The 27,135-nt window shown below is 44.3% G+C and overlaps 1 protein-coding gene across 1 annotated transcript in view; it reads left to right on the top strand.

The window, feature by feature from the left end:
- Positions 1-15,404: 15,404 nt before the first annotated feature.
- The window catches only part of GMPR (guanosine monophosphate reductase), a 42,249-nt gene continuing 30,518 nt past the window's right edge, over positions 15,405-27,135 (top strand). The window contains exons 1-3 of the mRNA XM_047735232.1: positions 15,405-15,574; positions 23,740-23,859; positions 26,077-26,160. Of these exons, the coding sequence (XP_047591188.1) occupies positions 15,488-15,574; positions 23,740-23,859; positions 26,077-26,160 (291 nt within the window). The 5' untranslated portion in view covers positions 15,405-15,487. The remainder of the gene's footprint in view (positions 15,575-23,739; positions 23,860-26,076; positions 26,161-27,135) is intronic.

Genomic DNA, 27,135 nt, shown 5'->3' with positions numbered 1-27,135 from the left:
TATCCTATTTATAAGTTTAGCAAATTTTACCATAAAGAAGACTTTGAAAATATTTAGTCCTATTTATAAATTTAATTGAATTTCTTTAAACATGCCACATATTTAAATTTAGTATATTTGATTTAATATATTCAATTTCCTTTTAGGAAATTGACTGAACAAATAAAATCTTCTTATGTATTTAAATAACTCATAAATCTAATACGTTGAAATTATAAATATGTTGAGCTTTACGTCCTTGTGAATATTCCAGCTCCGCATATAGACTTGATGAGATTGTAACTTAAAATAACAAATTATAAGGGAGAAACACATAATTTCCCCTGGACCCTGAGGGTTCTTAGCTGTGACCCTTGTAATAAAAGTCGGATTAACAAGAGAACAACAAACAGAAGTTGATTAACATGTATACTTAAGTATACATGGGAGATATTGGGGGAAAATGAGCAACTCTCTGAGGTGAATTAAGAATTCAGGGGGCGCGTGGGTGACTCAGTGGGTTAAAGCCTCTGCCTTTTGGGCTCAGGTCATGATCCCAGGGTCCTGGGATCAAACCCTGCGTTGGGCTCTCTGCTCAGTGGGGAGCCTGCTTCCCTTCCTCTCTCTCTGCCTACTTGTGATCTCTCTCTGTCAAATAAATGAATAAAATCTTAAAAAAAAAAGAACTCAGGCTTCGATACTATCTTAACTTGGAAAGGGGAGGGGAGATGCAGGCCTGTTAGTGGGGAGCTAATGATTTCAAGGAAAGATGAATGGGCCCTGAGAGACTAGGTAGGAATTCTGACATTTTGGGATGGAGTCTTTCTGGGTGTGGCATGGACTTCTAGTCTCCTCTCCTGTGACAAGTTAATCAAACTCCAGCAGAAGCACGGGGAGGAACTCAGGATGGTTGAATTCCTTTTGGAGGGTGGTTTAGGCAAGTAAGGGGAGCTTGGAGAAAGCCTCTCCCTGCATTTGCGGTTTCAGGGGCCTAGAGCTCAAAATCATCGGTAAGCGAAAATGGCACATGTGGAATGGAATGTTCTAAACTCTCAGGGTGCTACGTTGGCGTAGCTCATTCTGCTACCCTTCCAAATCCAAATCAGGGCTTCGATTTCACATTTTAAATTGAGGCCACCAGGTTGACCCATTGCTCTAATACATCAAATTCTCTAAACATAAATACTTAAAACACCAAATGTGTACAAATGCCTCAAAACAAAAATAATAGATGGATTTGATACTCTTAAATATTCTGTATTTGATTCTAAATCCTTCTGGGGTAGAAAGGTGCTTGTCTAATGAGGAAATTGAATTTACTTCCCTACATTTCCACATGGTGTAGCACTTCCCTTCTCAGCTTGCTAAAATGTCCTAAGAACCAGAGTCAGCAGCCAAGATATGCACGGATCCTTGTTCGTACGCTGAGGGAACACACTCAACCCTGTATCTAGTTCCTGGGTAGGTCCTTTACCTCCCAGGGAAGATTAGAAGCCCGGGTTTCCCGAGGTAAGGACTCCATGTAGACAGCTAGTAAAATAGAGTGTTTCTAGGGGCAAAACAGAAGGGCATCCCAAAAATGAATTACTTAGTATCAAAAGATATTAAGAGAAGTGGCAGGACAGACAGGCAGAGAGACAGATACCAAGAATGAATGGGTGCCCAGTGGAAGGGCACAATGGACTGCCCCGTTTCTAGAGCTGGGCCAGGTTTCATATCCAGAATGCCCCGAAGTAAGGCGATGTCCCCACGAGGAAGGCTCTCCAGCACCGAGCAAGGCCATACAGTAGCGATGCCCTCCGCCTCGTCCGAAGGGATCTAGAGTCATTTACTTGAGTAGCAGTACACTGGGAAAAGTGGAAAGCCCAGATCTTTCGAGGTCATTTGGATGCAGGGTCCAAGCTGACCCTGATGCAAGCTCCATCAGAGCATCCTGTTAGAGTAGGGGAGGGTGGGGCGTGGCTTGGAGTCAGCGACATCACACATCAGTCCACCTGGAGGACACATAATCCGAACAGTGCAAACACTAGGGAATTGACTATGACAATAAAATAAGAAACAAAGACAAAATAAGAATCTTGTGTTGTAGGACCGCCTGGGTGGCTCAGTTGGTTAGGCATGCCTTCAGCTCAGTCTTGATCCTGGGATCCTGGGATGCGGCCCTGCCTCCAGCTCCCTGCTCTGCGGGGAGTCTGCTTCTCCCTCTGCCCCTCCCCCACCCCGCTTGCGCCGCAGCGCGCTCTCTCTTTCTGGGGAAAAAAAAAAAAAAATCTTCAAAAAAAAATCTTGTGTTTTTTAAAAAAATAAAATGAAAGGTGAGAACTGAAAGTCTACATAATAATGATGTAGGTGTGGGAAGGTTGTTTAGCAAAGTTTGATACAGACGCCTTGTATTTGGGAGAAGGATAAAGAGAGTTATTTCAGACTGTTGCAAACGATTATATTTAGGTGTACACGTCAGATTTTTTTACATGATAAAAATATTTTGATTTTAGCTTAATTATATATTTTTAAGAACTAAAGCTTTTATAGTTTTAGCAAGTGATGCTTTTATATAGTCCCAAACTCAAAATGACATTAAAAAACACATTCTCTTCTTTCCTCCCATCTCTCTCAATCCCCAGACTGTTTATAGGTGGGCATTTTAATTAGTTTCTGGTTTAGTTCATTTTGTTTTAATGTAGCCTGATCTGCGTTCTATTTTAGTAAGAGAGTTAATCTGGTTAGAGCCATTGCCATTACTGATCTATACTGGGTTGTTAAGTACTGTCTTATTTTGTCTTTTTTGTTTGCTATCCTTTTTCTTGTTGTAAATATATCAAAATGTGAATATGTATTCTCACATTTGCCTCTTTATTTCTCAAAGATAGCATACTATGCAGATTGTTTTGCACCTGGCATCTTTTCATTTTATGTGTTAAAAAATTTCGAGAACAATCACCAAAGATTAGAGATGCAATCTGTAGCTTCCACACAAATAGCAAAAAAGTGCGAAGGGGCTGAGTCTAAGAAAATTTTTGACACAAAAATGAGAAAAAAAAGTTAAGAAGACACAGGGGCAGTAAGATTGTAAAAAACAAAAAGAAAAACTCATAAAATAAGAGTTAAAAAACAAACCCAACATAGAAGAGTAATTCTAATATATGTAAATAACTTAAATATTTATTTTTTTAAAGATTTTATTTGTCAGAGAGAGAAAGAGAGAGAGCGCGCACATACAGAGAGCAGGCAGAGGGAGAAGCAGGATCCCCCCTGAGCAGGGAGCCCACTGAGGGGCTCGATCATGACCTGTGCTGGAGGTAGACGCTTAACTGAATGAGCCACCCAGGCACCCCGATTAAATTTTTTTTGAAGAAAAAGATAATCAAGTTGAGTAAAAACAAAACAAAACATAAACATAGCTATAGCCTACTTACTAGGAATAGCTCTAAAACAAAACTGTACAAAAAGGTTGAAGTTAAAGAAATGATAAAAGATATACCAGTCCAATACTGAAAAAAGAAAAATGGATCTAAAAATATAAATATTAGATGAAATAAAATATAAAGCAAAAAAAAAAACAGTAATAGAAATGCAGAGGGATACTATATAATAATACCAACTAATTCAAACACACACACACACATACACACACACACAAATTTGTGAATTTATGAAACAGAATATATAAAGTAATAACAGAATTGTGGTAAGAAATTGAAATTCCTCATCAAAGTAGGAAATTTTAAATTATTTACTGGAAAATAATTTTAAAAGATAAAATAAGTAAAGCCAGAAAAGATGTGAACCTTCTCTGTTTGTTAATAGAGAAGATGCTTTTTTTTCAAATACCCTGAGGTCATTGACAAATGATGACCAGATATAAGGTCAAAAAGGAAATTTCAACAAAATTCGAAGAAATCATACAAAACACCCCACATTTCTGACACTACTGAGACCAACATAAAAAGATAAGCCATTTAAAAACTGGTACATCTGGAAACGAAAAAAGGCACCTCTGAATAACTTTATCTATTGAAGAGGAAACCATCATGAAATTAGTAATATTTACAATTAACAACAGATTGATAAAGGACAATTTTTAAAGATAAAATCATGACTCATACAAATATAAAATGGATCCTGGTTAAAGGTTTTACTTAACTCATTAATTAATGAGGAATCTAGGAAGATCTTCAAAGGAGGATTTAAAGACACATGTACTGATAATTAGCATCTCTGAGATGAACTTATAAATGGACACAAAACAAGCTATAATCAATTGCATTCCAAGGGACAAAACTCATTTGCATATCTATGGAGGCAAATCATTAGCAATTGCACTATTACCAGCTTTCAACTAAAAATAGCTTAAAAACAAAGAAAGGTAGGGATACCCCACAAGGGTATCCTAGACGGGATACTTCATGCTCTCTGTTTAATCCTTTCTTGTTGTTTTTGATCAATTCAAAGTCTCTTTCAAGTTTTCTTGGCCAAAGAAAAATACACCCCAAATCAAAACTTAAAAAGTTATATCTGAAATAAAACAAATAGATAAAATTATAGGCTCCGGTATATTTTCAAAATATAAGGAAGAACAAAAATGAGTTAACCATGATTCAACTTATATATGAATATATATATATATATATATATATATATATATATATATATATATATGAAATGGGTGAACAAGATTGTAAAGGGGCAGCACAAGGGAGATTTTTGTGGTGATGAAATAGTTCTGTATTTTCTTCTTGTTTTTTAGTAGGCTCCCTGCCCAAAATGGAGCCTAAAACAGGGTTTGAACTCACAACCCTGAAATCATGACCTGAGCTGAGATCAAGAGTCAGATGCTTAACATACTGAGTCCCCCAGGTGCCCCAGAATAGTTCTATGTTTTGAGTATGGTGCTGGTGACAGGAATCCACATATGTGATAAAGTGACAGAGAACTACCCAAACAATATTAAATTCCAGATTTTGATATCACATAGTTACATGGAATGTAGCCATGGTGGTAAACTGGGCGAAGGGCATATGTGATCTCTCTGTATTACTTTTGCAACATTCTTTGAATCTATGATTGTTATAAAATAAAACTTAACACACACATATAATAAATTAAGACACTTACTATGACCAATAATGAGAAGACCTGTGTATGCCTTCTGATACTAGGTAAGAGATTTAAGACATAACCTATGTAGTAATCTTGTCAAAAATATTTAACCTGAATCTGATGATGAGGCAACAATGAGACAAATCTTGAACATGGACATTCTATGAAAACTGGCTTATCCTCTTCCCAAAATTTAATGTCATGAAAGACAACAACAAAGACATAGGGACTCTTCTAAATCATTAGAGACTAAAGAAACATGATCAGCAACCCAATGCATAAACTTGGATCAGAACCTAAAGCAAACAAACAAACAAACAAAAAACTGAAACAAACAAACAAAAAATTGTGAAAGATATTTTGAGAGAATTGGGAACATTTAATATAGAATGTATATTAGGTGGGATTATTAATTTAAAAGTTAACTTTCTTAAATGTGAAAAGGGTATTTTGGTTATGTAAGAGAAACATCTTATCCTTGGATCCTTGCATGCTGAAATACTTAGAATAAAGTATTGTGATGCCTACAATCTATTTTCAAATGGGTATTCATATTTGTGTATATATCTATATGCATATGTTTATATCTCTATGTGTGTGTGGGTCTCTAAGTTTTCTAGGATTTTCATAACAAAATACTACAAACTGCATGGCTTAAACAACAGAAATTTATTTCCTCATAGTCTGGAGGCTAGAAATCCAAGATCAAGGTCATCAGTGTTAGTTCTGATAGGGAGGAAAATTTCTCCTCTATCCTTCTTGCTTCTTTGGCTGGTTTAATAATCAGGTTAACATCAGAGAAGTTAACAAGAGAAAACAAATTTAATTTCATATATATGGGAACCCCATATACGTGACAGGTTAAAGACAGAAAGATAAAATGAGGTGTAGATGCCATCCTGAGCTCAGGAATGGGGTAGGAGCCTTGGGCTTCAAAGGGGAAGAGGGAAATTCATGACCCCAGGAAGAGCAGATTCTTGGTAATTAAATGTCTGCCCTGCCAAATAAAATTCATCTCTGGTAAAAATCTTATTCTGGGAAAGACTCCCAATTTAAATTTTTCCAGGTACTTAAGGGAGGGAAAAAATTTCTCTTGAGCCTGTGGGCTCTTGATTACCTTTAGCTGAAAATAATCCACATGTCAAAGTGGCACACTTTGGGGACATTTGTTTGGAAACCCTTCCGTTTCTTCTGAGGCCTCTCTTCCTGCCTTGGAGGTGGCGATCTTCTCCCTGTGTCTTCATGTCATTTTTCCTCCATGCCTGTCTTTGTTGAGCGTCCTTTTATGAAGACAACAGTATTACTGGATTGCAACCCACCCTACTGGCCTCATTTTAACTTGATGACTTCTTTAAAGATCCTATGCTTAAATAACACAACCACATTTTGAGATGTCTGGGGTTAGGACTTCAGCATATGAATCTTGGACACAATTCAGTCCAGAACAATGTATGTCAGAGCTAAATAAAATAAAATCCCAAATGTTAACAAGTGATGAATCTAAAGGAAGCTTCTACAGGTGGTCCCCGAACTACCCTTCAACATGTCTCCAGGTTTGCAATTTTTCAAAATAAAGAATAAAATAGGGGCACCTGGGTGGCTCAGTGGGTTAAAGCCTCTGCCTTCAGCTCAGGTCATGATCCCAGGGTCCTGGGATCGAGCCCCGCATCGGGCTCTCTGCTCAGCATGGAGCCTGCTTCCTCCTCTCTCTCTCTGCCTGCCTCTCTGCCTACTTGTGATCTCTGTCTGTTAAATAAATAAATAAAATATTTAAAAAAAAAGAATAAAATAAAACTAATCAAAGAAGAAGTATTTTTAAAAAGAACTAAGTTTGTCACAGGGACTTTAACTCAAAAATATTCTTTGTCCCTCCCCTGAGGGAGAATGATCCTTTCTTGCCCATGGGTGACAAGCTTGGTCACGGGTATCGTGTTCCTATGGGGAGCTCTAGACAGACAAGGCGAGAAGTAAAGAAAGCCCATATGATATCGTCCACCTAAGAAGGGAGGTAAACCATGGGAAGTTCAAAACTGTCAAAAAAAGATGAGTTTATTAGGGAAGAGCAGGGGAAATTACAATTCAAGACACATGAACTATAGCAAGCAACAGGGTCCAAGGAGGGTTTGCGGTGGGCCGTACGTATGAGTAGGGAATAGAAAGAGAAAAAAATTCAGTTGGAGTCTGATAAAATAAAAAACCAATGGAGACTGGCTTCAGAAATTCCTTGAGCAGAAATTCCTTGAGCAGACAAAACCAGTCCAGTCATGCAGGCAAAGCGCAATCCAGCTGGTTTCGTGAGATGAACCTGACCTAAGTCATTTCTTGTTCCTGCCTCCGGACACCATCTCCCGATCGTTTCAAGAAATTTCCAACACTGTCAGTTTTCTATAAAATTGGGCCTTTGTGGAAAATCAGTCTCTCAGTCCCCAAGTTTTGTTTTGCTGACAGCCCATGTGTGACACTTTCTATTTTCTCTCCTCTGGCTCCATTTCGGATTGAAACTCTTCCACACTACTGTAAATGCTATAGGATACCATTTATCTGAAGGCCTGTTGTCTGCGGATACATCTGTAGTATGACGACAAGCACGCCGGTTTTAGAACAGTGGTGGACTCTGAGAAAGAGGAAGACGGAGGGCAAGTGCAATGCACAGTGGAGGGTTTTTTTATTTGTTTGTTTGTTTTCACTTCTTTTAAAAAATAACTTTCTGATATAGAGATGGAAAAATGCTAAGATTTGTTAAAGCAAAATAAATAAGCCCAGATTTCCTCATGGGTCATGTGAAATGGCCACTTCCGTCTGTCAGTAGGAGTTGAGTAGCAACAATTTCATTTAGCTTATTAATAGTCCAGATGTTTTCCTGCAATGCTGACATATTTGTAATGAAAAACAAAAGCAAAGCAATGATATCGAATGAATTTAAGCAAACAAATAAATACAATTTCAGTACCGTGGGAGTCTCCCTGTCCTTTCTGAAAGGTCATTTTATCCCCACAGAGCGTGGACACGGTGGAAGGTGGGACATTTGGGATGATGCCTGCCCCCCCCCATCCCCTGAGCAGGAGGATGAAGAGAGTCCAAGATCCTAAGCGAAACAGAGTAAGCAGTTTCTGAGTTTCTTCTGCATTTGGGAATCTTCGCTGACCAAGGAATGGTGATCTGGGGCGAGAGAAATGTCAAGGAACCAAAAAGCACCTGTTAGGGTTCTGGCTTGAAGAACTAGTGTTCGGAGTCCACCAGTGGGTTCCAAGCAAAGAGACGGTGCTGACTCGTGTGATAAGGTGATACTCATGGTACCATCCAGGATAGAAGTGCAGTTGTCCTCCTTATTCGCAGATTCTGTACTTGCAAGTTCAAAATTTACAAAACTTATTTGTAATCCCCAGATCAGTACTTGCCACACTACTTGGTCATTTGGGGACATGTACAGAGAGGTGAAAAATTTATAGTGTGCAACTCGCAAGTTCCCCACTGAGGCTGAACAAGGTGACGTTCTGGCCTCTTATTTCAGCTCTCATACTCTGCAAGTGTCTTTTTGGGAGCCTATGTAATGCCATATTTTTCAGGTCAGTGATTTTAAAAAAATATTATTATTATTATTATTTAAATTTTTTTTTTTTTTTTTTTTGTAATTTGGTTGTTGGAAACGGCCTCAAGCATAATGCCGAAGCACTATCAAGTATCTGTAAGTGAAGGAGGCTGCAGTGTGCCTTATGGAGCAAATACGTGTGTTCCAGAAGCTTCTTTCAAGTGAGTTAAAGTGCGGTCGGTTGTGAATTCAATGTCAACAACAGGAGTCTTTAAACAGAAACACAAATAAAGCAAGGGTATATATTGACTGGTTCTGGGGCATGTGGCTGGCTCTGTCAGTAGACCATGCGACTCCTGATCTCGGGGTCTTGAGTTCAAGCCCCGCGTTGGTCATGGAGCCGACTTAAAATTAAAAAAATAAAATACACGGATTGGTTTGTGAAAACGTTGTGGCCAGAAGTTTACGGGAACCTAACTCTGTATTTCGCCTGGGGACAGTAGTTCAGTATTTGGAAATTCAGGGTCCAAAGTGACTTTATGGAAGATAACTACCGTGAAAATGAGAATCAACGATCATCGTAAATAACTGCTTTGAGTGACAGACCAGGTCCGACCTTTAAGTTTCAAATGCCAAGAAGTCCTAACTTGGAAGTTATGGTGCATGGTGCCCAGAGAGTTCTTGCGCAGGACGTGCAATAGATAGGATGCAGTTAGGGTAGTACTTGGTTTCCTACCGCACGGGATCTAAATTCGGTGTAGCAGGAAAGGAGAAGGACTGTGTAGAGATGGGCTTTCCTGGATAACATGCTGTTCTGCGCCAATACTTTAAGAATGCAAATGGTCCCAGAATAAACCTGGCTGTAAGAAACACCCCATATGGCCTTTTAAAAAATGTATACTTAAGAGTCTGCCTTGGCTCGGGTCATGATCTCAGGTCCTGGGATCAAGCCCTGTGTCAGTCTCCCTGCTCAGCAGGGAGTTTGCTTTTCCCTCTTTCCCTCCGTGCCGCCCCCCACTCATACTCTCTCATTCTCTCAAATAGATAAATAAATGTTTAAACATGTATAATTTACAGAGGAAAGAAAAAGAAATAGTGGAACAGCATTTAAAAAAAAAAATTCAGGGGCACCTGGGTGGCTCAGTGGGTTAAGCCTCTGCCTTCGGCTCAGGTCATGATCTCAGGGTCCTGGGATCGAGTCCTACATTGGGCTCCTTGCTTGAATGGGAGCCTGCTTCTCCCTGCTTATGTTCCCTCTCTTGCTGTCTCTCTCTCTATGTCAAATAAATAAATAAAATATCTAAAAAATAAATAAAAAATAAAAGATAACTGCATTCGTTTGCTTTGATACATTCAAATAGGCTAACTAGAACAGTCAGCAGGCTCAAGGTTGGTAAAAAAGCTTTTTTTTTTTTTTAAAGCTTTTCGAAGGAATAGAATAAATGACTTCCATTTCATTTTTTTTTCTTATTTCCTTTTTTTCCCCCAAAGAAAATGTATTTAAATGTCACCTCTATTAGCTGCATGTTGGTAATCCAACATATCTTATAGCCAGATACTTCTCTTGAACTACTGATTGTAACTTGTTCTCTGTATATTTTTGATTCCCTCATTTCAAGCACACATCAATGTTCTTGCTGTTTTCTTACCTAGGGAATTTTTATAGAACTGAAAGCAAAAACCCACTACTCCTCCTGCCTTTTATGAAAGCCTAAACACAAGGAGAAGATTGTGTTGCATGTCCTGGGGGGTGGGGAGCGGATGGGAGAGAAGGACAGCACTTTAGGGAGAATATGGGTGAGGTGGAGAAGGGGAGATATTCTTTTGGATGTAGGAAAGGAGACTGTGTTTTCTGCAAACCTGTCTCTCCCTGTTTATCAGTCCCTGGGAGGTGTGGTACAGAGACCAAGGAGGAAACCCCAAGCTAAGGGCTCTCAAACTCAGCAAAATTCCTTTGCTACAAGTAGCAAAGAAGCATCCGAGTCACAGGGCCATAAGGGACTTTGGGAACCAAGACAGTGGGACCACCGGTGTGGCCAATGATGGATGGAGAGCCAGCTTCCACCCTTTGTCATTGTAAGACCTCCACACCTGGTATGGGAGAGGCCCAGGGACAACTGAAAATGAATCCCTGCCTTCATCTCAGCAAGATGGGGAGCTAGAGGGGTTCCTGGGTGGCTCATTGAGTTAAGCATCTGCTTTTGGCTCAGGTCATGATCCTGGAGTTCCGGGATCGAGCCCAGCACTGAGCTCCTCATCGGGCTCCTTGCTTAGCTGGGAGTCTCCTTCCTTCTCTCCCTCTGTTTCTCCCCTGGTTTGCACTGCTCTCTTTCTCAATCAAAAAAAAAAAAAAAAAAAAAAAAAAAAAAAAAAAAAAAAAAAAAAAAAGACAGGGAGCTAGAAACCAAGTCCTAGTAATCTGAAAGAAAGTAAAGAACAGATTTCTGGCACATGGAGTTTGTGGCCTGAGAGTCACAAGGCCCTCACACCCAAAGGAGAGACGAGGAGGCCTCCTACATGGGGCTGGAAAGGAAACAGAAATGATCACCTGTGAGCATTTGGTTGTATTTATCTGAAAATAAAACAATTTTGGCCTAAGTGTTATCAGCAAGGTATCTGACTTTGTAAGAAAGTCAACTTCAGAGGTAGAAATTATTGCAAAATCAAGAAAAGCAAAGTCAAAGCAATGTCAGATAACACTCTCTAAGCTGGAACCAGAATTTAGTTAAGTAGTGGAGGATCTACCTCCGCGAAAAATGTGCAAGAAAACATTTCCAATAAACTGGCTCCAGGCCAGGTTAACATGTAAAGGAAAACTCTGCAGGAAATTTTAATTTGCAGATTATTTTCTGCCCTTCTACATGATGTCTGACACTGAAGATTTTAATAAAAAGAAATGAGATCACCGGGATGATGATTATAAAAGACTAATTTTGCCTTGCTGTAATAATAACAACCTCTAGAACAATATGGCGATAGGTTTTAATCTATAGTGTTATCTTAAAGGCAAAATTGTATCCTGCAGGCACATCCCCTTGTTTTGGCGTATCTAGTAGTCTAAATTCTGTCATGATGCCATTGGGTAGTCTAAGGAAAATTAAATTAAATAAGCACGCACACACATGCACACAAATTTCTCTGCTCCCAAAGACAAGCAAATTAAATTTACATTTACTTTCTCTGTACAAAGTGAAGCATTATTCTCAGCATATATTATTAATCAGGGGTTGAGAACTTAAATGACTGTGTATGTGTCTGGAGCATTGAGTCAATTCGTCGTGCATTAAAGACCAACTGTCCCGCCCATCTCTGGGGACAAGATTGATTACCTCTAGCAGATGGTGTTTTTCTGATGGGATGATGTTGATGGCCCAATTGGGACAGGTCTCCCAATTTCTAAACATAAGCTAGTCATTCAGATTTTCAATGTAAAAATTCTCAATTTCTAAATGTTAGCAACTAATTCAAAGATGTTAAAATGTTCTCTGTTGGCCAAACCAAGCATACTTTCCATGGGCTGTCAGCTGTGGCTTCTGCTGTGAATTATATTATGTTAGTGTTACTGACCATTCAAAAGGTTCAGATACCAATGTGCTTCAAGAGTGTGTGTGTGTGTGTGTGTGTGTGTGTGTAAGGGGGAAGGCTGTACTGTGTTGAAGGGTGAAGAAATGGAGGGAAGAAGAGAATCAGAAGCAGTGGCTTTGTTCTTATACCCTAAGACCTTCTGAATTTACCTTCACCCCTGCTCTGTTTCTGCTTAACCCTTAATCAAAGCCCACTTGAGAAGCCCAGCACAGAGACGTTATTTGCAATACAGGCTTGGGTGTGACCTCATGCCTGGTCCCTGTGGAGTGTGGATTGGTGACATGTCAGGTATGATACCAATCTCTAAAGCTCTTGATAAAGGAGCATGGTCTCCCAGAAAACCAGCTCCAGAAATTCTAGGTCATTGGTACCACTCGACTCTTAGACAATACAATGTTAGTCTATCTCTTAGGAATTTTTCTGTGTTGGGAGTTAGAACCTTTACATGAGGTCCTTGTATGGACAGGTGACTTTTGTTGTTATCACTAGAGCACTGAGAAGTACAGCAGGATTATTTGGAGGTGCAAAGGACCTCTAAAGGAGTCTAGGTGGGCGTGGGTGATTCAAGGAGTCATGCTGACTCTTACAGGAGTAGGGTTTTGTGCCTGAGAATAGAGCAGGTATGATGGAACTTTCCAGAAGGAGAGGGAAAGGACGGTGTGAAGAAAGCTTCTGTCCCTGTTCTAAGAGAAAGACAGTGGTCAAGAAGCCAAGAGGAGAGGTCCTATCCCCAGGGCAAAGGAACAAGCTCAAGGGAAAGATGTTTTTCCCTTAAGACAGCGTAGGTAACAATAAGTATAAAGTCCCCCCCAACCCTATACTATATCCCAGGGGCAGATCCTTGACAGTTTTAGGGTTTTTTCCCCCCTTTTGGGAGAATAACTTTTAAATAACCATATTATACAGTAATTATATTTTACTTTGGTATTTATTTACTAAAAAATCTTTTTTCGCTTTAAAAAAAAATAAGTAATTTCCTCACCTAATGTAGGGCTTGAACTCACAACATGGAGATCAAGTCACATACTCCTCTGACCGAGCCAGCCAGGCGCCCCTTACTTTGTTTTATAATTACAAACTCAAGATCAGACTAGGTTTTCACCAGGGTCCTAACAATTCCATTGGCCCAACTCTGTATGGTTACTTTCATTCTCTCCCTGATAACTTTCATTTCCTTCCCTGAAACTTCAAGAACTTCCTGTGGGGCAGGAAGAGAATGGGGGAAGGTCCTTATTCCCAGACCTTTGTGTTCAGGGAGCATAGGTCTGTATCTTTCCCATCAGCCTTAGAGGACAGGAGTTCACCGAGAACAGTTGGAGGCTGCAGACAGCCACAAGAAAGTGAAGCTGATTCCTGCCTCTGCACAGTAAGCAACCTCATCTGAGGCTAAAAAGCATAAGGCACATAATGTAACTAACATGTGACCCGAAAAAAATAGCTACGGTTTACGGAGCAAGTAGAGGACATAAATTTGGGTTTATTCCTGTTTCAGCACACTTTAGTTATTTTTTTAAAGTCTTTATTTTAATACCAGGTAGTTAACATACAGTGTTATATGAGTTTCAGGAGCCCCATAGAGTGAGCCAACAATTCAGGGTATATAAATTTTGCGCAAACACACACGCTCACAATTTAATTCTCCTAAAAGGCTGGGACACGACAAGGCTAAAGCGTTTTTCTTCCCTTCTCTTTTAACCTATAAAAAATCTCTAAGGTTTGAAGAAATAAAGTGACTCCCCAAGGTCACCCTTAGGGAGAAAGCGGTGGGGGTCAGGTTTTGAACCCAGGCAGAGAGGGGTCTTGGACTTAGCTTTAGTTAAGATCATGCTGAGTTTTAAAGACTGGTGGCTCAGTGGCCTAAAGCCTCTGTCTTTGGCTCAGGTCATGATCTCAGGGTTCTGGGATCAAGTCCCGCATCCGCTCTCTGCTCAGCAGGGAGCCTGCTTCCCTTCCTCTCTCTCTGCCTGCCCTTCTGCCTACTTGTGATCTCTGTCAAATAAATAAATAAAAATTTCTTAAAAAAGACTAAGCGATTTATACTTAACTTTAAGGCCACCATGGGCAAGTCATTTCCTTAATGTGACCCTCGTTTGTCTGATCTGCAGAGTGGCTCCCTCTTTAGTGGGTTGGTCTGAGTGACTGAGAAGGGGCAGAGCAAGCATTTAAGCGTATCTGTAACCTATAGTTAAGGCTCCTCATAGTTAGGTCAACAAGTGAATTAAAAATAAAGAGACTTGGGGAGATGGAGAAGAGAAGTGAGTTGGGGGAAATTGGAGGGGGAGAGGAACCATGAGAAACCGGACTCAGAAACAAACTGAGGGTTTTGGAGGGGAGGGGGTGGGAGGTTGGGGGAGCCTGGTGGTGGGTACTATGGAGGGCACAGATTTCATGGAGCACTGGGTGTGGTGCATAAACAATGAATTCTGGAATACTGAAAAGAAATAAAAAATAAATATAAAAAAAATAAACTGACATGACAGGTAACCTTCAGAGCGGACTCTTGTCCCTCAACCTCCAGGATCCGCGTTGCCTATACACTTCCCTGCTTTTATTCTAACAAACACACCCTTGAAATCCAAAGGGGGATACAGAAATTGTGTCCTCCCCACTGCTGCCAAACAGATTGACCTGCCCACACACTTTCCCCGGGGTTCATTCTTGGGCCTGCCCCAGGTCTGACTCAGCCCTTGACCCGCACAGTGGGTTTGAAATTTAGAAAAAGAAACAAAACCTCCCGGGGGGCGGCCTTTTCCCTCGGGTCATTCGCCAGGTCTCCTCCCTGGTGGGGTGGGGGGGGAACCTCGGTGTCCCCCACGACGGTGCGCATTCCCCTTTCCTCCGCGACCGCCGCTAGTTCGGCCACCACAACGAGCCAAGGCTTGTAAGCAGGAGAGAGGGGGGAGGTTTGTTAAAAATGTCACGCTGGCAGACATCAGAGCCACCGGGCTGTGCCTACCCCGCCGGACCCTCCAGGGCCCTCTTCCCTCTCCACCACCGCCCCAGCGCTGGGAGCTGGAGCCGGGAAAGGCGGGCGGAGCGCAGCCGCAGGATCCCCCGGCTCCCAGCGCAGCGCTCGCGCCCCACCCACTCCGGAGCAGCCACCCGCAAGGCTGCCCCGCCCCCGCACGCCGAGCCCCGCCTCCCGCCCCGCCCCCCAGCACGCCCCGTCCCCCGCGCACGCCCCGCCCCGCACCTCCCACGCCCGGGCACCGCCCCCCCGCCCTCCGGGCGCCCGCGCTGCAGGAAGGAGCTGCCAGCCCTAGCCGCGCGGGCCTCAGCGCGCAGATCCGCACCATGCCCCGCATAGATGCAGACCTCAAACTGGACTTCAAGGATGTCCTGCTGCGACCCAAGCGGAGCAGCCTCAGGAGCCGCGCCGAGGTGGGGTCCTCCGAGAGCCGCAGTGGGGTGGGATTTGTTTTCCGGGTGGCTCGCGAGAGGCCGGTGGAAGGAGGCGGGATGTGCTAACCTTGCCGGCTTGTCCGTGTGTCTGGGTTGTTGGATGGGGTGCTGACCCTCCCCCTCCCTCCCGGGCCCTCCCCACCTGCTGAGAAAGGGGGAAGCCAGCTGGTTCTCAGCCAGGACTTGAGGGACCCTGCTCCTGCTGTGGTGTAAAATTATAAATACGTCCGGTCGGGTGGGCGGGAGGGGAAGTCCACAGTAGACCAAACCACAGAGGAAGAAAGATCAAGTGGGCAACGGATTTGGGGGTGGTGGTGGTTGGGGGGTGCATAGAGGAAGGAATTGACCCAGTGGAGCCCAGGTGTAGAGGGAGAAGACAAACGACTGGACAGCTTTGTGATTTTGGCACTGTCTCTCAGTGCGGAGAACTGCCCCTCGCTGCTCTGCTATCAGTTCCAGCGAGGGAATTTTTTTATTTTTTATTTTTTATTTTTTTGATGTCCGAATAAACAAGCTCCAGGGCGGCAAAAGTTCAGGGTTTACTTCCCACGTTTCAGTGACCTTGCCAGGAGTGAGGCTGGGGACTCGTTCCTGGTGGCACCCCACTTACTGGGCAGCTGCAGTCCAGCCCAGTTCTAGTATCAGCTGTTCCGGTATCAGGTCCAGCGAGGGATTTTTTTTTTTTTTTTAATGTCTGAAAAAACGGGCTCCCGGGTGGCAAAAGTTCAGGGTTTACTTTCCACTTTTCAGTGACCTTGCCGGGAGTGAGGCTGGGGACTCGTTCCTGGTGGCACCCCGCTTACTGGACAGCTGCAGTCCTGCCCAGTTCTAAGGAAGCAGAAAGCTCTGGGGTATGGGGGTGGGAGGCAAACAGGGACACCCTGGATAGTTTGGCTGGTTCTGTGTCATGGAGATCAAAGCCTGAGGAACAGGTGGATCCTGGGCTGGCAGTAGCCCCCGGGAGAGGGCGAGTGGTAGCCCTGCTGGGGATGAGGAAGGTGAAAGTCTGAAGGATAAACTAGTTGCTCAGAAAAGCAGAGTTGCCCCCGGGCAAGAGGGTGTGCTGGTGACCATGGCTTTGCCTGGTCTTTGAAGAGCTGGAGAAGGAGGTGAGGAAATGACCCCATCTGGAGGCTGGGCTGCGGGAGTAAACAGGAGGAAGCAGAGCCAGCACAAGACGCTCCACAAGATCATAAATAAATTCCCTTGCAAGGAACTCTGCTGCCCGCCTGTGCCCAGGCCTGACTGCAGTGCCTGGCGTTGCCAGCCAAGGGCTGGTTTGGTTTGAGGAAGCGTCTTCTTCTAGCCAGTGACCAGAACAAGTCACCATCTCAAGCAGGAGGGGTAGCGGCTGGACCCAGAGAGGGTGAGACAGGACAGGTCCGCAAGAGGTCAGGAATGGTTAACCCTCATCCTGTCCTTCATCACGTCCTTAAAGGCCCTAGGACCCTTGAAAAAACAATAAAAAGTTTGGGTGGCAGGTAGGCTGTACCTAAGGCCAGAATAAGACAAGACGTGGGGATTCTGGGCAGACGAGTAATAATGTGGTGGGGGCCTCAATATTCTTTCAGTAATTGTTCAAAATTCACTTAGGAGAGAGAAACTTAATTTTAAGAAAAATGATGTGCTTAAAACAATGATAAATCATATGTATTTTCTGAGCCAGGAAGCATCTCGAGAAGGTAAAACATTTAGAATTTATGTAATAGAGTGAATTTTTCTTTTCCAGAGGTTACTATGATGTCATACATCATTTGCTTTCATACTTTGGGCTGATTGAAACTATTCATGTCCCAACTTCCAGTGGCCCCTTCCGTCTCCATGTACACATTACAGTGAGAACTCTGTGCCCTTGAGAAATGTTCTCATATTTCCGTTTTTATGGGCACTTGCCAGCTCCGTGCCTGGAAAACAGTTAACTGGAATCACCTTTCCAGTTGGTTCCTCTAACCGTGTAGGTGCCTGGCTGGATGCTTCCCATAGTCTGCCTGCTTCGGTGATGTCGGAGGGATCTAGCTAGCCCTGGATCTGAGTAGGCTTCTAATCAGTGTTTGCTCTGTTTGTTGTGGATGCCTGAAATTTCTCAGAGGGCAATGATCAAAACTTTTCATTGTGCAATCAGATAAAAGTCTAGAACGCTTGTCCCCCGACAGAGGTAATACCTGCATGCAGAAATGGTAAGGAAGCCTTTGAGCTGAACCAGAGAGCTGAGCAGCGTGGAGCTGGGAGAGAGAAAACAGCCTGCCAGAGCAGACCTGGCTGGGAAGGGAGTTTTGAGTCTTGACAAGATTTATCACTGCAGCAGTTTTGCTGAGAGCTAGGTCTGCTCATGGATCATCAGGCAGTGAGCAGGAAACGGAGAGAAAGGCAGAGTGGTTTCCCACTTAAACATTCTAGGACTCCTGGAGGGACTTTTCTGCAGGCGTCCTATAAAATGGATTTGAGGTCAGCACCTGGGTACCAGTGGAGGTGGCTCAGGTGGCCTTACTGTGATCGTGCCGGGTAGGAGGTCCTCTCTCAACTGTCCATACGAGCCCCTGGCACGTAAGAATAAAGTCCCGCAGGGCTGCACGGGGGCATTTGGGTCAGCCTTTCAAAAGAAGTCTCATGTTTGTTGATGAAGCAAGAATTTTGTCTTTATCTGACACACTGGGGAGATTGACTCATTCCTTAACTCCCTGCTTGTTCTTCAAACCCCATTCCTGACTCTGGTGTCCCACGGGAGCCCTGAACCTAAGGTAAGATTTAAAACAAGAAACAAAAACTTATTAACACAGCTATTACTTTGGGAAGTCCCAACAATGAAGAAATTTGCAGCAGAAAATCGGCCACTTTTCCTAGACAGAGAAGACTCGACACAATGTTAAAACTCACAAGTGATTTTTTTTTCTTTCTTTCTTTCTTTTTCTTTTTTTTTTTAAATACCAGGGAGAGGCGGATCCAGGGAATTGGGATCTAGGCTGGGGGTCCACAGCAGGCTGGCCCACAGGGGATCAGAGCATGGCAGGAGAGAATGTAGGGCTGGGAGCATGCCGACCTGGGTTTTAGTCCAACCTCTGTGCTATTTTAGTGTCTTGGCTCTGTGTTAGTTTCAGAGGGCCTTGTGTAACAAAGAAGTTGAGCTTATGCAGTAGAAATTTATTGTCTCAAAGTGCAGGAGGCTAGGAGCCCCAGATCAAAGTATCCACAGGCTGGGTCTTTCTGATCCCTGCAGGAGAGAATTTGTTACATTTCTCTCTCCTCCCTTCTGGTTGTTTACCTGCTGTCTTGAGTGTTCCTTGCCTATAGAGGCATCATTGCTATCTCTGCCTTCCTCTTTACACCCTGTTCTCCCTTTCTATGTGTCTGTGTCCACATTTTCCTACCTTGCGAACACCGGTCATATGGGGATGGACCCTACCCTCCTGACCCCCTCGTCTTACCTTGATCATCAGCAAAGACCCTATTACAATTCACAGGTACCCCTGGTTTGGCATTTCGGCATCTTTTTTCAAAGACACATTGCAAACCATAACTGCCTCTATAAATTTTACTCCGTAAAATTAGAGGGTGAGGGGTCAGATTGTTCTTAGCGAATCACCTAGGGAGACTCTCACTCCAGAATATACATATTGTCTCCAACACAAAGGCTCTCCCTACGTTTGGAGCAGCATGAGCGTGTGTATTTTGGAAAGCATCCTGCAGTGATTCTGATGTGTGCATAGATGCGTTGGGCTAGCCGCTGGAGTCTTTCCCACCTGTGGAACCCTGGGGCTCTCTGGTCATGCACAGCTACATGAACTTCTCCAGGTCCTACCAGCTGGTGGTCAAGCCTGCAGGGGGCAGAATGTTCAGAAAGCTGGGCAGGAGTCCACCCAGCATTGCCCTGAAAGTACAATATCATTCTTACCCCGTGGTCAGACATTAACTTCTTCCCTACTTTTCGGCCTCGAGGACTATAAAGCTGGGAAGGAGTCTCCTATAGACTTACCTTTTACAGGTGAGACAGATCGTTTATTTCAGAGCATTGCTTCGATCTAGGCAAAAGAGGCTCCCACCCCACACGACCCTCCTGGTCCCCTCTACCCTTCTCTTCACTGAACGGGACTGGAGGACCAGGCTTATTCTCTAGGTCATTTCCAGGTACTCGGGATCCTGGATTTCCCTTGCTCAGATGACTTCAGGCTAGTTCCAAGGCTGGCAAGGGCTCCAGGTGGGTTTTCCCAAGGACCTGAGATGCTGTTGCTGTGCTCACCTCCGACCTCAGGGAGTGGCCCAGTGGCAGCTGTGTGTGGGCGTGGGTGTGTGTGCGTGGGGAGCTTGGTTTGCAGAACTGGAGTGTCTGTGTGTGCATGTCAGCATTTGTGTGGACTGGAGTCCAGGGGCTGGTTCCCCATTATACCATGTCCTGGTACTTTCCAGGTGATTAATGAAATTGTGTTTGTCAGGTGGGAGGATAGAACATGGTATAAAAGTCTTACGCTTCAGGGAGAGCATTAAGGGCGGCAAAAACATACGTTTTTGAGGTGGAGGAGGGGTAGTTTATGACTTTATGTTCCCTTGCAAATCTGGCTGAGTAGAGTGGGAACTTGAAGGTGCTATATTTGGTGCATCGACCAGCTGTGGCAGAGTAAATGCCAAGTTTTGTTCCTGGGAGGCTGGAATATTTAAAATACCTCTCTCGGTGAACAAGTGGTGTATTCGGAGGCGGGGGATGTGTGTGTCTTTTTGCCTGTGTGGATGAGGGAAGATAATTAAGATTTTTTAAAATTTTATTTTAATTTTTTATTTTAATTTTAATTTTTATTTAATTAAAATTTTAATTTAATATGTTAATTTAAAAAATTTTAACTCCAGTATAGTGAACATACAGTGTAATATTAGTTTCAGGTGTACATTAGAGTAATTCAGCGATTCCATATGTCACCCGGTGCCCATCACAGCAAGTGCCTTCCTTATTCCCCATCACCTGTTTCCCCCCACCCCCTCCCTCTGGGAACTCTGAGTGTGTTCTCTAGAATTCAGAGTCTGTTTCTTGGCTTGTCTGTTTTTCTCTCTCTTTTTCCTTTGTTCCTGTGTTATATTTCTTAAATTCCATATATGAGTGAAATTATATGGTGTTTGTCTTTCTCTGATTAATGTCACTTGGCATGATACTCTCTACTTCCATCCATGTCATTGCTAATGGCAAGAGTTCGTTCTTTTTTATGGCCAAGTAATATTCCATTATATATATATATATATATATATACACACACACACCACATCTTCTCTATCCATTCATTAGTTGGTGGACACGTCGGCTGTTTCCATAATTTGTCTATTGGAACTAATTCTGCTATAAACATACGGGTGCCTGTATCCCTTTGACTTAGTGTTTTTATATTTTGGGGGGTAAATACCCCGTAGTGCAACTGCTGGGTCCTAGGGCAATTCTATTTTTGAGTTTCTCTGGAACCTCCCTACTGTTTTCCATAGTGGCTATAACAGTTTGCCTTCTCATCAACAGGGCAGGAGGGTTCCTTTTTCTCCACATCCTTGCCAACATCTGTTGTTTCTCACCTTTCCGATTTTAGCCATTCTGACTGGTGTGAGGTGATACCTCCTTGTCGTTTTGCTTTGCTTTTCCCTTATAATGAGCGATGTTGAGCGTCTTTCCACGTGTCTGTTGGCCATCTCTGTGTCTTCTTTGGAGAAATGTCTACTCAGGTGCTCTGCCCATTTTTAATAGGATTATTCCTTTTTGGGGTGTTGAGTTGTATAAGTTCTTTATATATTTTGGATCCTAACCCTTGATCAGATATGTCATTTGCAAATACCATTTCCCATTCCATAGGCTGCGTTTTTGTTTTGTTGATTGTTTTCCTGTGCTGTGCAGAGCTTTTTTAAAAGATTTTATTTATTAGGGAGAGAGAGACAGAGCACAAGCAGGGAGAGGGACAGAGGGAGGGGACAAGAAGACTCCCTGTTGAGCAGGGAGCCCGACGTGGGGCTTGATCCAAGGACCCTGTGATCATGACCTGAGCTGAAGGCAGCTGCTTAACCGACTGAGCCACCCAGGTGCCCCAAAGCTTTTTATTTTTATGTAATCCCAATAGTTTATTCTTCCTTGGGGAAGATCCTTTTAGTTCTCATTCTTAGAATTAGGGGTTGTGTGGAATCTACCACATGAAGACTAGAAAGAGGGGCAGGAGCCCACTGTCAAGGCTGACCTTTTTCCATGAAGAGCTCTCTATTTTCCATACTGCTGATAGGGTTTGGGGTGCCAGGAAAAACCCATTGTGAGCTCAGCTGGATGCAGAGTGTAGCAGCCCTCCCCGAGCATCTTGGGAGGAGTATGAGTCATTTGAGACCTAGGATTATTCTGATTATTTTAAGCCCTCAATGCCAGAATGTTAGAGTGCCCTTAACAGCACATAAAGTTGCAACTAATAGACTCCTTCAGTTAGCTTTCCGAATGTAAATTGAGCTTGCTTCGCTGAAGTAGAGCCAAGAATCCTAATGAAGGAAGTAGAGGAGGGGAGGAGCTGCCCCACCTGCTCGGGCGGTGACTACATTTCATTTGCCATCATCTTGGCTTTTAGGGCTGCAGCAGATAAACATTCACCCAGGAAGCCTTCTGGATGCGGAGTTACATAGAGAACAAGGGAGGTGTGTGGAAAGGCTAAATGGCCTGAGGTGTCCCTTGGTGTTTCTTGACATGTGATGGCAAAGTGAAAGTTGTCTGAAATGAAAAGGGATGGGGGAAGGGGAGGTCAACCCTGGTAGGAAATGATTATTGCTGATGTACTCCTGAAGCCGCTATTAATGTGGGGTCGGAGTTATTTCAGAAACTGAAGATGCGCGCCTGTGTGTCTCCCGCCGGTTCTCCTTTGGGGAAGCACCCACTTCCAGGATGGCCTCCTGCCTGTCAAGGTCTAGCCAAGGGGACGGACAGTGCTGAACATGTAAAACAGGGAATTTAATGCAAGCTATCTGAGCTCCGCTGACATGCCCGATGAGATACTGGGGCGCCAGAGATTGGCAAGAGTGGAAAACCACTTCCAAAGGGGAGGAGGTGATGTTACTGGAGCCCAAGTCCTGGAAGGCTGGAACCAGACCATGCAGGCCAAGGCTGAAGAGTTCTGGGAGACATGCCCTGACTACCTACAGCCGCCCCCCTCCCCCGCCTTGTCCCACACTGTCCTTCCGTGTCCTACCCAGTTTCTTCATTGGCTGAACCCAGCCAGAAACCAACCTGGACAGTGGAGCCTTGGGGTGGGGTGGGGTGGGGTGGGGGAAGGGTGGCCTTCTTGTGGTAAAAGGGGGCCAGAAAAGGGTGGAGAATGGATCCATGAGCCTGCAAGCCTTGGATCTGCTTGGGTCGAAGAAGGGGTTCTGACTCTGCTTGCGCTCGGTGAGTGCCTCGCCCTCGCACGCAGCTTTGGCTGAGCCTGCCATCTTGACTTGGCTCTTGCCCTGGGTTCCTGATAGCTGGCTTAGTCACAAACGCCCTGAAGTTGGAGTTAGAGGAGAATGGGAGGGCCGGCCCCCCAAATATTTGCATGTCAAAGGAGCAAGCGTTGATGTGTGCAGACCTGTGGTTGCAAGTACTTCCTCTCAGCTCTCTGAGAGATGCTTGGAATCACACAGCAGCAGAGAAGGTTCACGGGGTAAGGGATTAATGGTTTGCGGCTCACTGTGGGGTGAATCTGGTTCTCTCTGACCGTAAGAATGAAAGGGAAAACCGTGCTTGGCAGGGAAGAATGGAGGGAGTTTTTCCAGAAGGGGAATGGTGCCTCCAGTGCTTGAAAGTAGGGAAGATAGCATGGATTTGGGTGTTTTGGGTCCGGATGGATCAGGCTGGGGACAGAGGGTGGCAGTGGGTGGGGAGGGGGAGGGGCTACTGAAGGAGACAAACTTCCGGTTCCGAGGTTTGGCTTGAGGGAACACTGTCCCGAGCCTTGTACTGGTGCTTGAGGATCATGATGAGGTCGGTTCAGCTTTGTCCCTGAATGACAACCTGTCACTTGGTCTCCTGAGGAACTCTTCTATTTTTGGAACACGGGGCTCAGCCTCTGAGAGACCGAGGGACCAAGGGACATGCACTTCCTTTTTGTTCTCCCTTGCTCCAGACTCTTCACAAACCATTTAAATAACAAAGCACTTTCCCTTTTTGCCAACAGGTGGATCTTGAGCGTACCTTCACGTTTCGAAATTCGAAGCAGACCTACTCAGGGATTCCCATCATTGTGGCCAATATGGACACCGTGGGGACATTCGAGATGGCAGTGGTGATGTCCCAGGTAAGATGGTGGGCTTTGTTCCCTCTGCTGCTCACCCTGTCCACGTTGTCAGGGGCCTATCCTGGACGTGTTCAGACCCAAGGAAGAAGAAGAGAGAAAATTGAGACATTTTGGGTCATTCTCTGCACCCATACTAGTTAGTTCTGGATGCTGGGGGGGCACTTCTTATCTTCCCTTTGCAGTCAGAAGATGGCTGGAGCGTGGACTTCACATTCAGTGAGATGCTCCGGATCTTCATCCCTTTCTTGCTTGAAAATGCTTATGAGCATTTGAGAAACTAGAGATCTTATAAAGTTAGACTGCTGTCATCTTATAGAAGAACGACCTTGTCTTTGAAATTAAGGCAGAACTGCTTTGTGGGCAGTCTGTGCAGTAACACTTACTACAAAACATTTATTGAGAACTTAAGTGCCAAACAGTAGATAGAAGGTGTGTAATGTTGTCACAGCCTCTCCAGGTGGGTTCCTTTTACAGAACGGAGGCAGAGATGGAGAGGAGAGGTCCCTTGGCTCAGGACATTTAGTCCAGTAGAGACAGAGCCAAGATTCAAACTCAGACTGATTCCAGAATAAGGGACTTGCCTCCCAACTCACACTGACCGCTAACAGTTGAAGCTCAAGGTCCCTTCTGGCCACTTACCAGTCTCATGTCCTATAAAGGGAGTAGTTGGTGTCCTGGCATTGGGAGAAATAAAGGAAAAGCCATTTGTGGGCAGGACCTTTGTCCCACAAGGCTGGGTCTGAGGTCCAACACATCTTATTCATCCTCGATATGAAATGTTTGCTTCTGATCTGCACAGTGGGTATGTGTCTTCTTGCATCGATAATGCTTGCCAAGTGGAAAGAGAAATCCAATTAGTTGAAAGAGCTTCTCACTGTGGGACCCCAGGAGGTGCTAGGATTCATTATTAGCCAGTGATTAGAAGGAAGATTTTCAAACCGATGATGAATTCGAAAAATGGAGTAGGGGGTGGTCTGTCTGATTCCCTGATCAGCTATACTCTCTGTCAGCCCACAGCCCCCACCGAGCTTGGGCCCGGAGGCTAATAAATTAATTGGTGAAGAAATCTGTATTTTTTTTTCTCCTTGTCTTTCCCTTACTCTGCTCTGTGATCAGCCATTGCTACCAATGAATTATGTATTAGTGTGAAAATGGGTGGAATCAGGGAGCAAATAAATTATCCAGATTAATTCCCAGATCGAGTTAGAAGTCCATTAAAAAGTGTAAAACTTGCTACGTCCCACCCATTTTCACAGGAAGGACTCCCCGTCGTTTGAGACCATGGACATTGTAAACACAGTAAAACAGTGTACCCTGAAGCCACGTGCGTGTGTGCTGAGAATTTTCTGCTTCTAGGAGCCACTGATTGAGTGCGAGTTCATAACGGCACGGGATTTTAGAATGGAAAAGTGTAGATGGGGAAACAGACCCAGAGAAGTTAGGAGAGGGGAAGGAGCCTGAGCTCCGTAGTCAGATTTGAGTTTGATTCTGGCCTTTGCCCCTTTTTGGCCAAGCTGTCTCTAAATTGCTTACGCTCTATTTCTGTCCGCAAAGCTAGTGTGACTGTAGGAAGTTGCCCGAAGTCAGTGAGATGGTATACGAAATGTTGGCACAAAGTGTGTCAGTGTTGGATTGGGTCGGTAGTCATAGGTGTGGGATTACGATTTGTCAAATTCCCTCCCTCAAGAATACCAGCCACCTGTTGGGTTTAGCTTTTAGCAAGCCGTGTTTAGACTGTGAACACAAAGGCAAGCTTTCAGGTATGAGTGGAGGTTCTCTTGGGTTGGCCGAACAGCAGTTGGGCCTCAGACGCTCTTTGGGACAGGGCACCTGCTGCCTGCCACTCTGGGCCTGACTCAGGCAGTGGGGCTGGGACTGGGCCCTGGGAACCCTTAGTTTTCCCTCCCGGGCCTCCCAGCAGAGCCTCCTGGGTCCCGGATCAGGGTTGTCTGATCAGATGAGAACGGAGAACATGCTTGTGTGTTTTTACTGGCGACTCCTTCGTCTGGTCTTGGCTCTCAGTATATTTAAAGTAAATGAAGCATGAACTGGGTTCCTACACCCATTCTTTTGTGTTGCCGGGTCCCCCTAGGGGGACTGTTGCCTGTGTTCCTACACCCATTCTTTTGTGTTGCTGGGTCCCCCCTGGCCCATGCGGGATGGAGAGTGGGCTGGCCTGGCTTCCTGTCCTAACAGGAAGTCTGTTTTGTCCCCTAGCACTCCATGTTCACAGCAATTCACAAGCACTATACCTTGGACGACTGGAAGCTCTTCGCGGCTCATCACCCAGAATGTCTGCAGGTATGACTGCACCCAGTTCTAAGTTACATTTCTTTGTGGGGGGGAGGGGCGAGGGAGAAACACTTCAGGGTGGTTGCAAAGGTTTGAATTGGCAGTGAACAGACCTGCAGAGTCACAAGAGAGAGACCCGTGGAAAGCCTATCGTGGGCCCTGCCCTTGCCCTTCGTCATTGCTAGGAAAATCTGTTCTGGATCCAATTTTAAAAATAATTAGGATATCTCGGATAGGAATATCTATTTTGTTTTTTTTTTTTTCCCCTCTTGAAAAATTTTGTGTTCCGTCCTGAGAGCCTGTGGAAGACCTATATTTCCTGCAAGGGGTGCCTCAAGTCCGAACAGTCCTCTGATGGGAGGAAAAACATCAAATTAAAACAAGTTGTTTTGGAGTTGAGTAAACACTATCCCCATTAGGAAGGCTGTAATTAGAAAGGTCCTAATGAGCCCTGGCATGGATGTGAAGAAACTGGAGCCCTTCCTCATGACTAGGGGGAATGTAAAATAGCACAGCTGTTTTGGCATTTACTTTGGCTCTTACTCAGAACGTCAGATAGCAGAGTTGCGACTGGACCCAGCAGTTCCATTTCTGGGTGTAGACCTCGCACACACAGAAGTAGGTGTCCACACAGAGACTTGCACGCAAACGTTCGTAGCGGTGTTATTCATCTGAGTGGAGAGATAGAAACCATCCATCTGAGTGTCTGTGAGCTGGTGCACGAATGAACAAAATCTGGTCCACACAACGGAGTGTTATTCAACTGTGAAAGGACATGAAGTCCTGATCCGTGCTACAACACGGATGGCGAACCTTGAAAACATTCTGCCGAGTGAAAAAGCCACACGAAAATATGTTTCTGTTTAGGTGAAATGGCAAAAATAGGCCAACCTACAGAGACGAAGCAGAGGAGAGGTTGCCTAAGGCAGGGGGGTGGGAGTTTGAAGGTGAGGGTCCAAGCATGTGGGGGTGACAAGTGTTTTT

The sequence above is a fragment of the Lutra lutra genome, chromosome 6 (assembly GCF_902655055.1).
Source record: "Lutra lutra chromosome 6, mLutLut1.2, whole genome shotgun sequence".
Taxonomy (NCBI): domain Eukaryota; kingdom Metazoa; phylum Chordata; class Mammalia; order Carnivora; family Mustelidae; genus Lutra; species Lutra lutra.
Note: the sequence above shows the minus strand (reverse complement) of the source record. Positions and strands in the feature narration are given on the sequence as shown.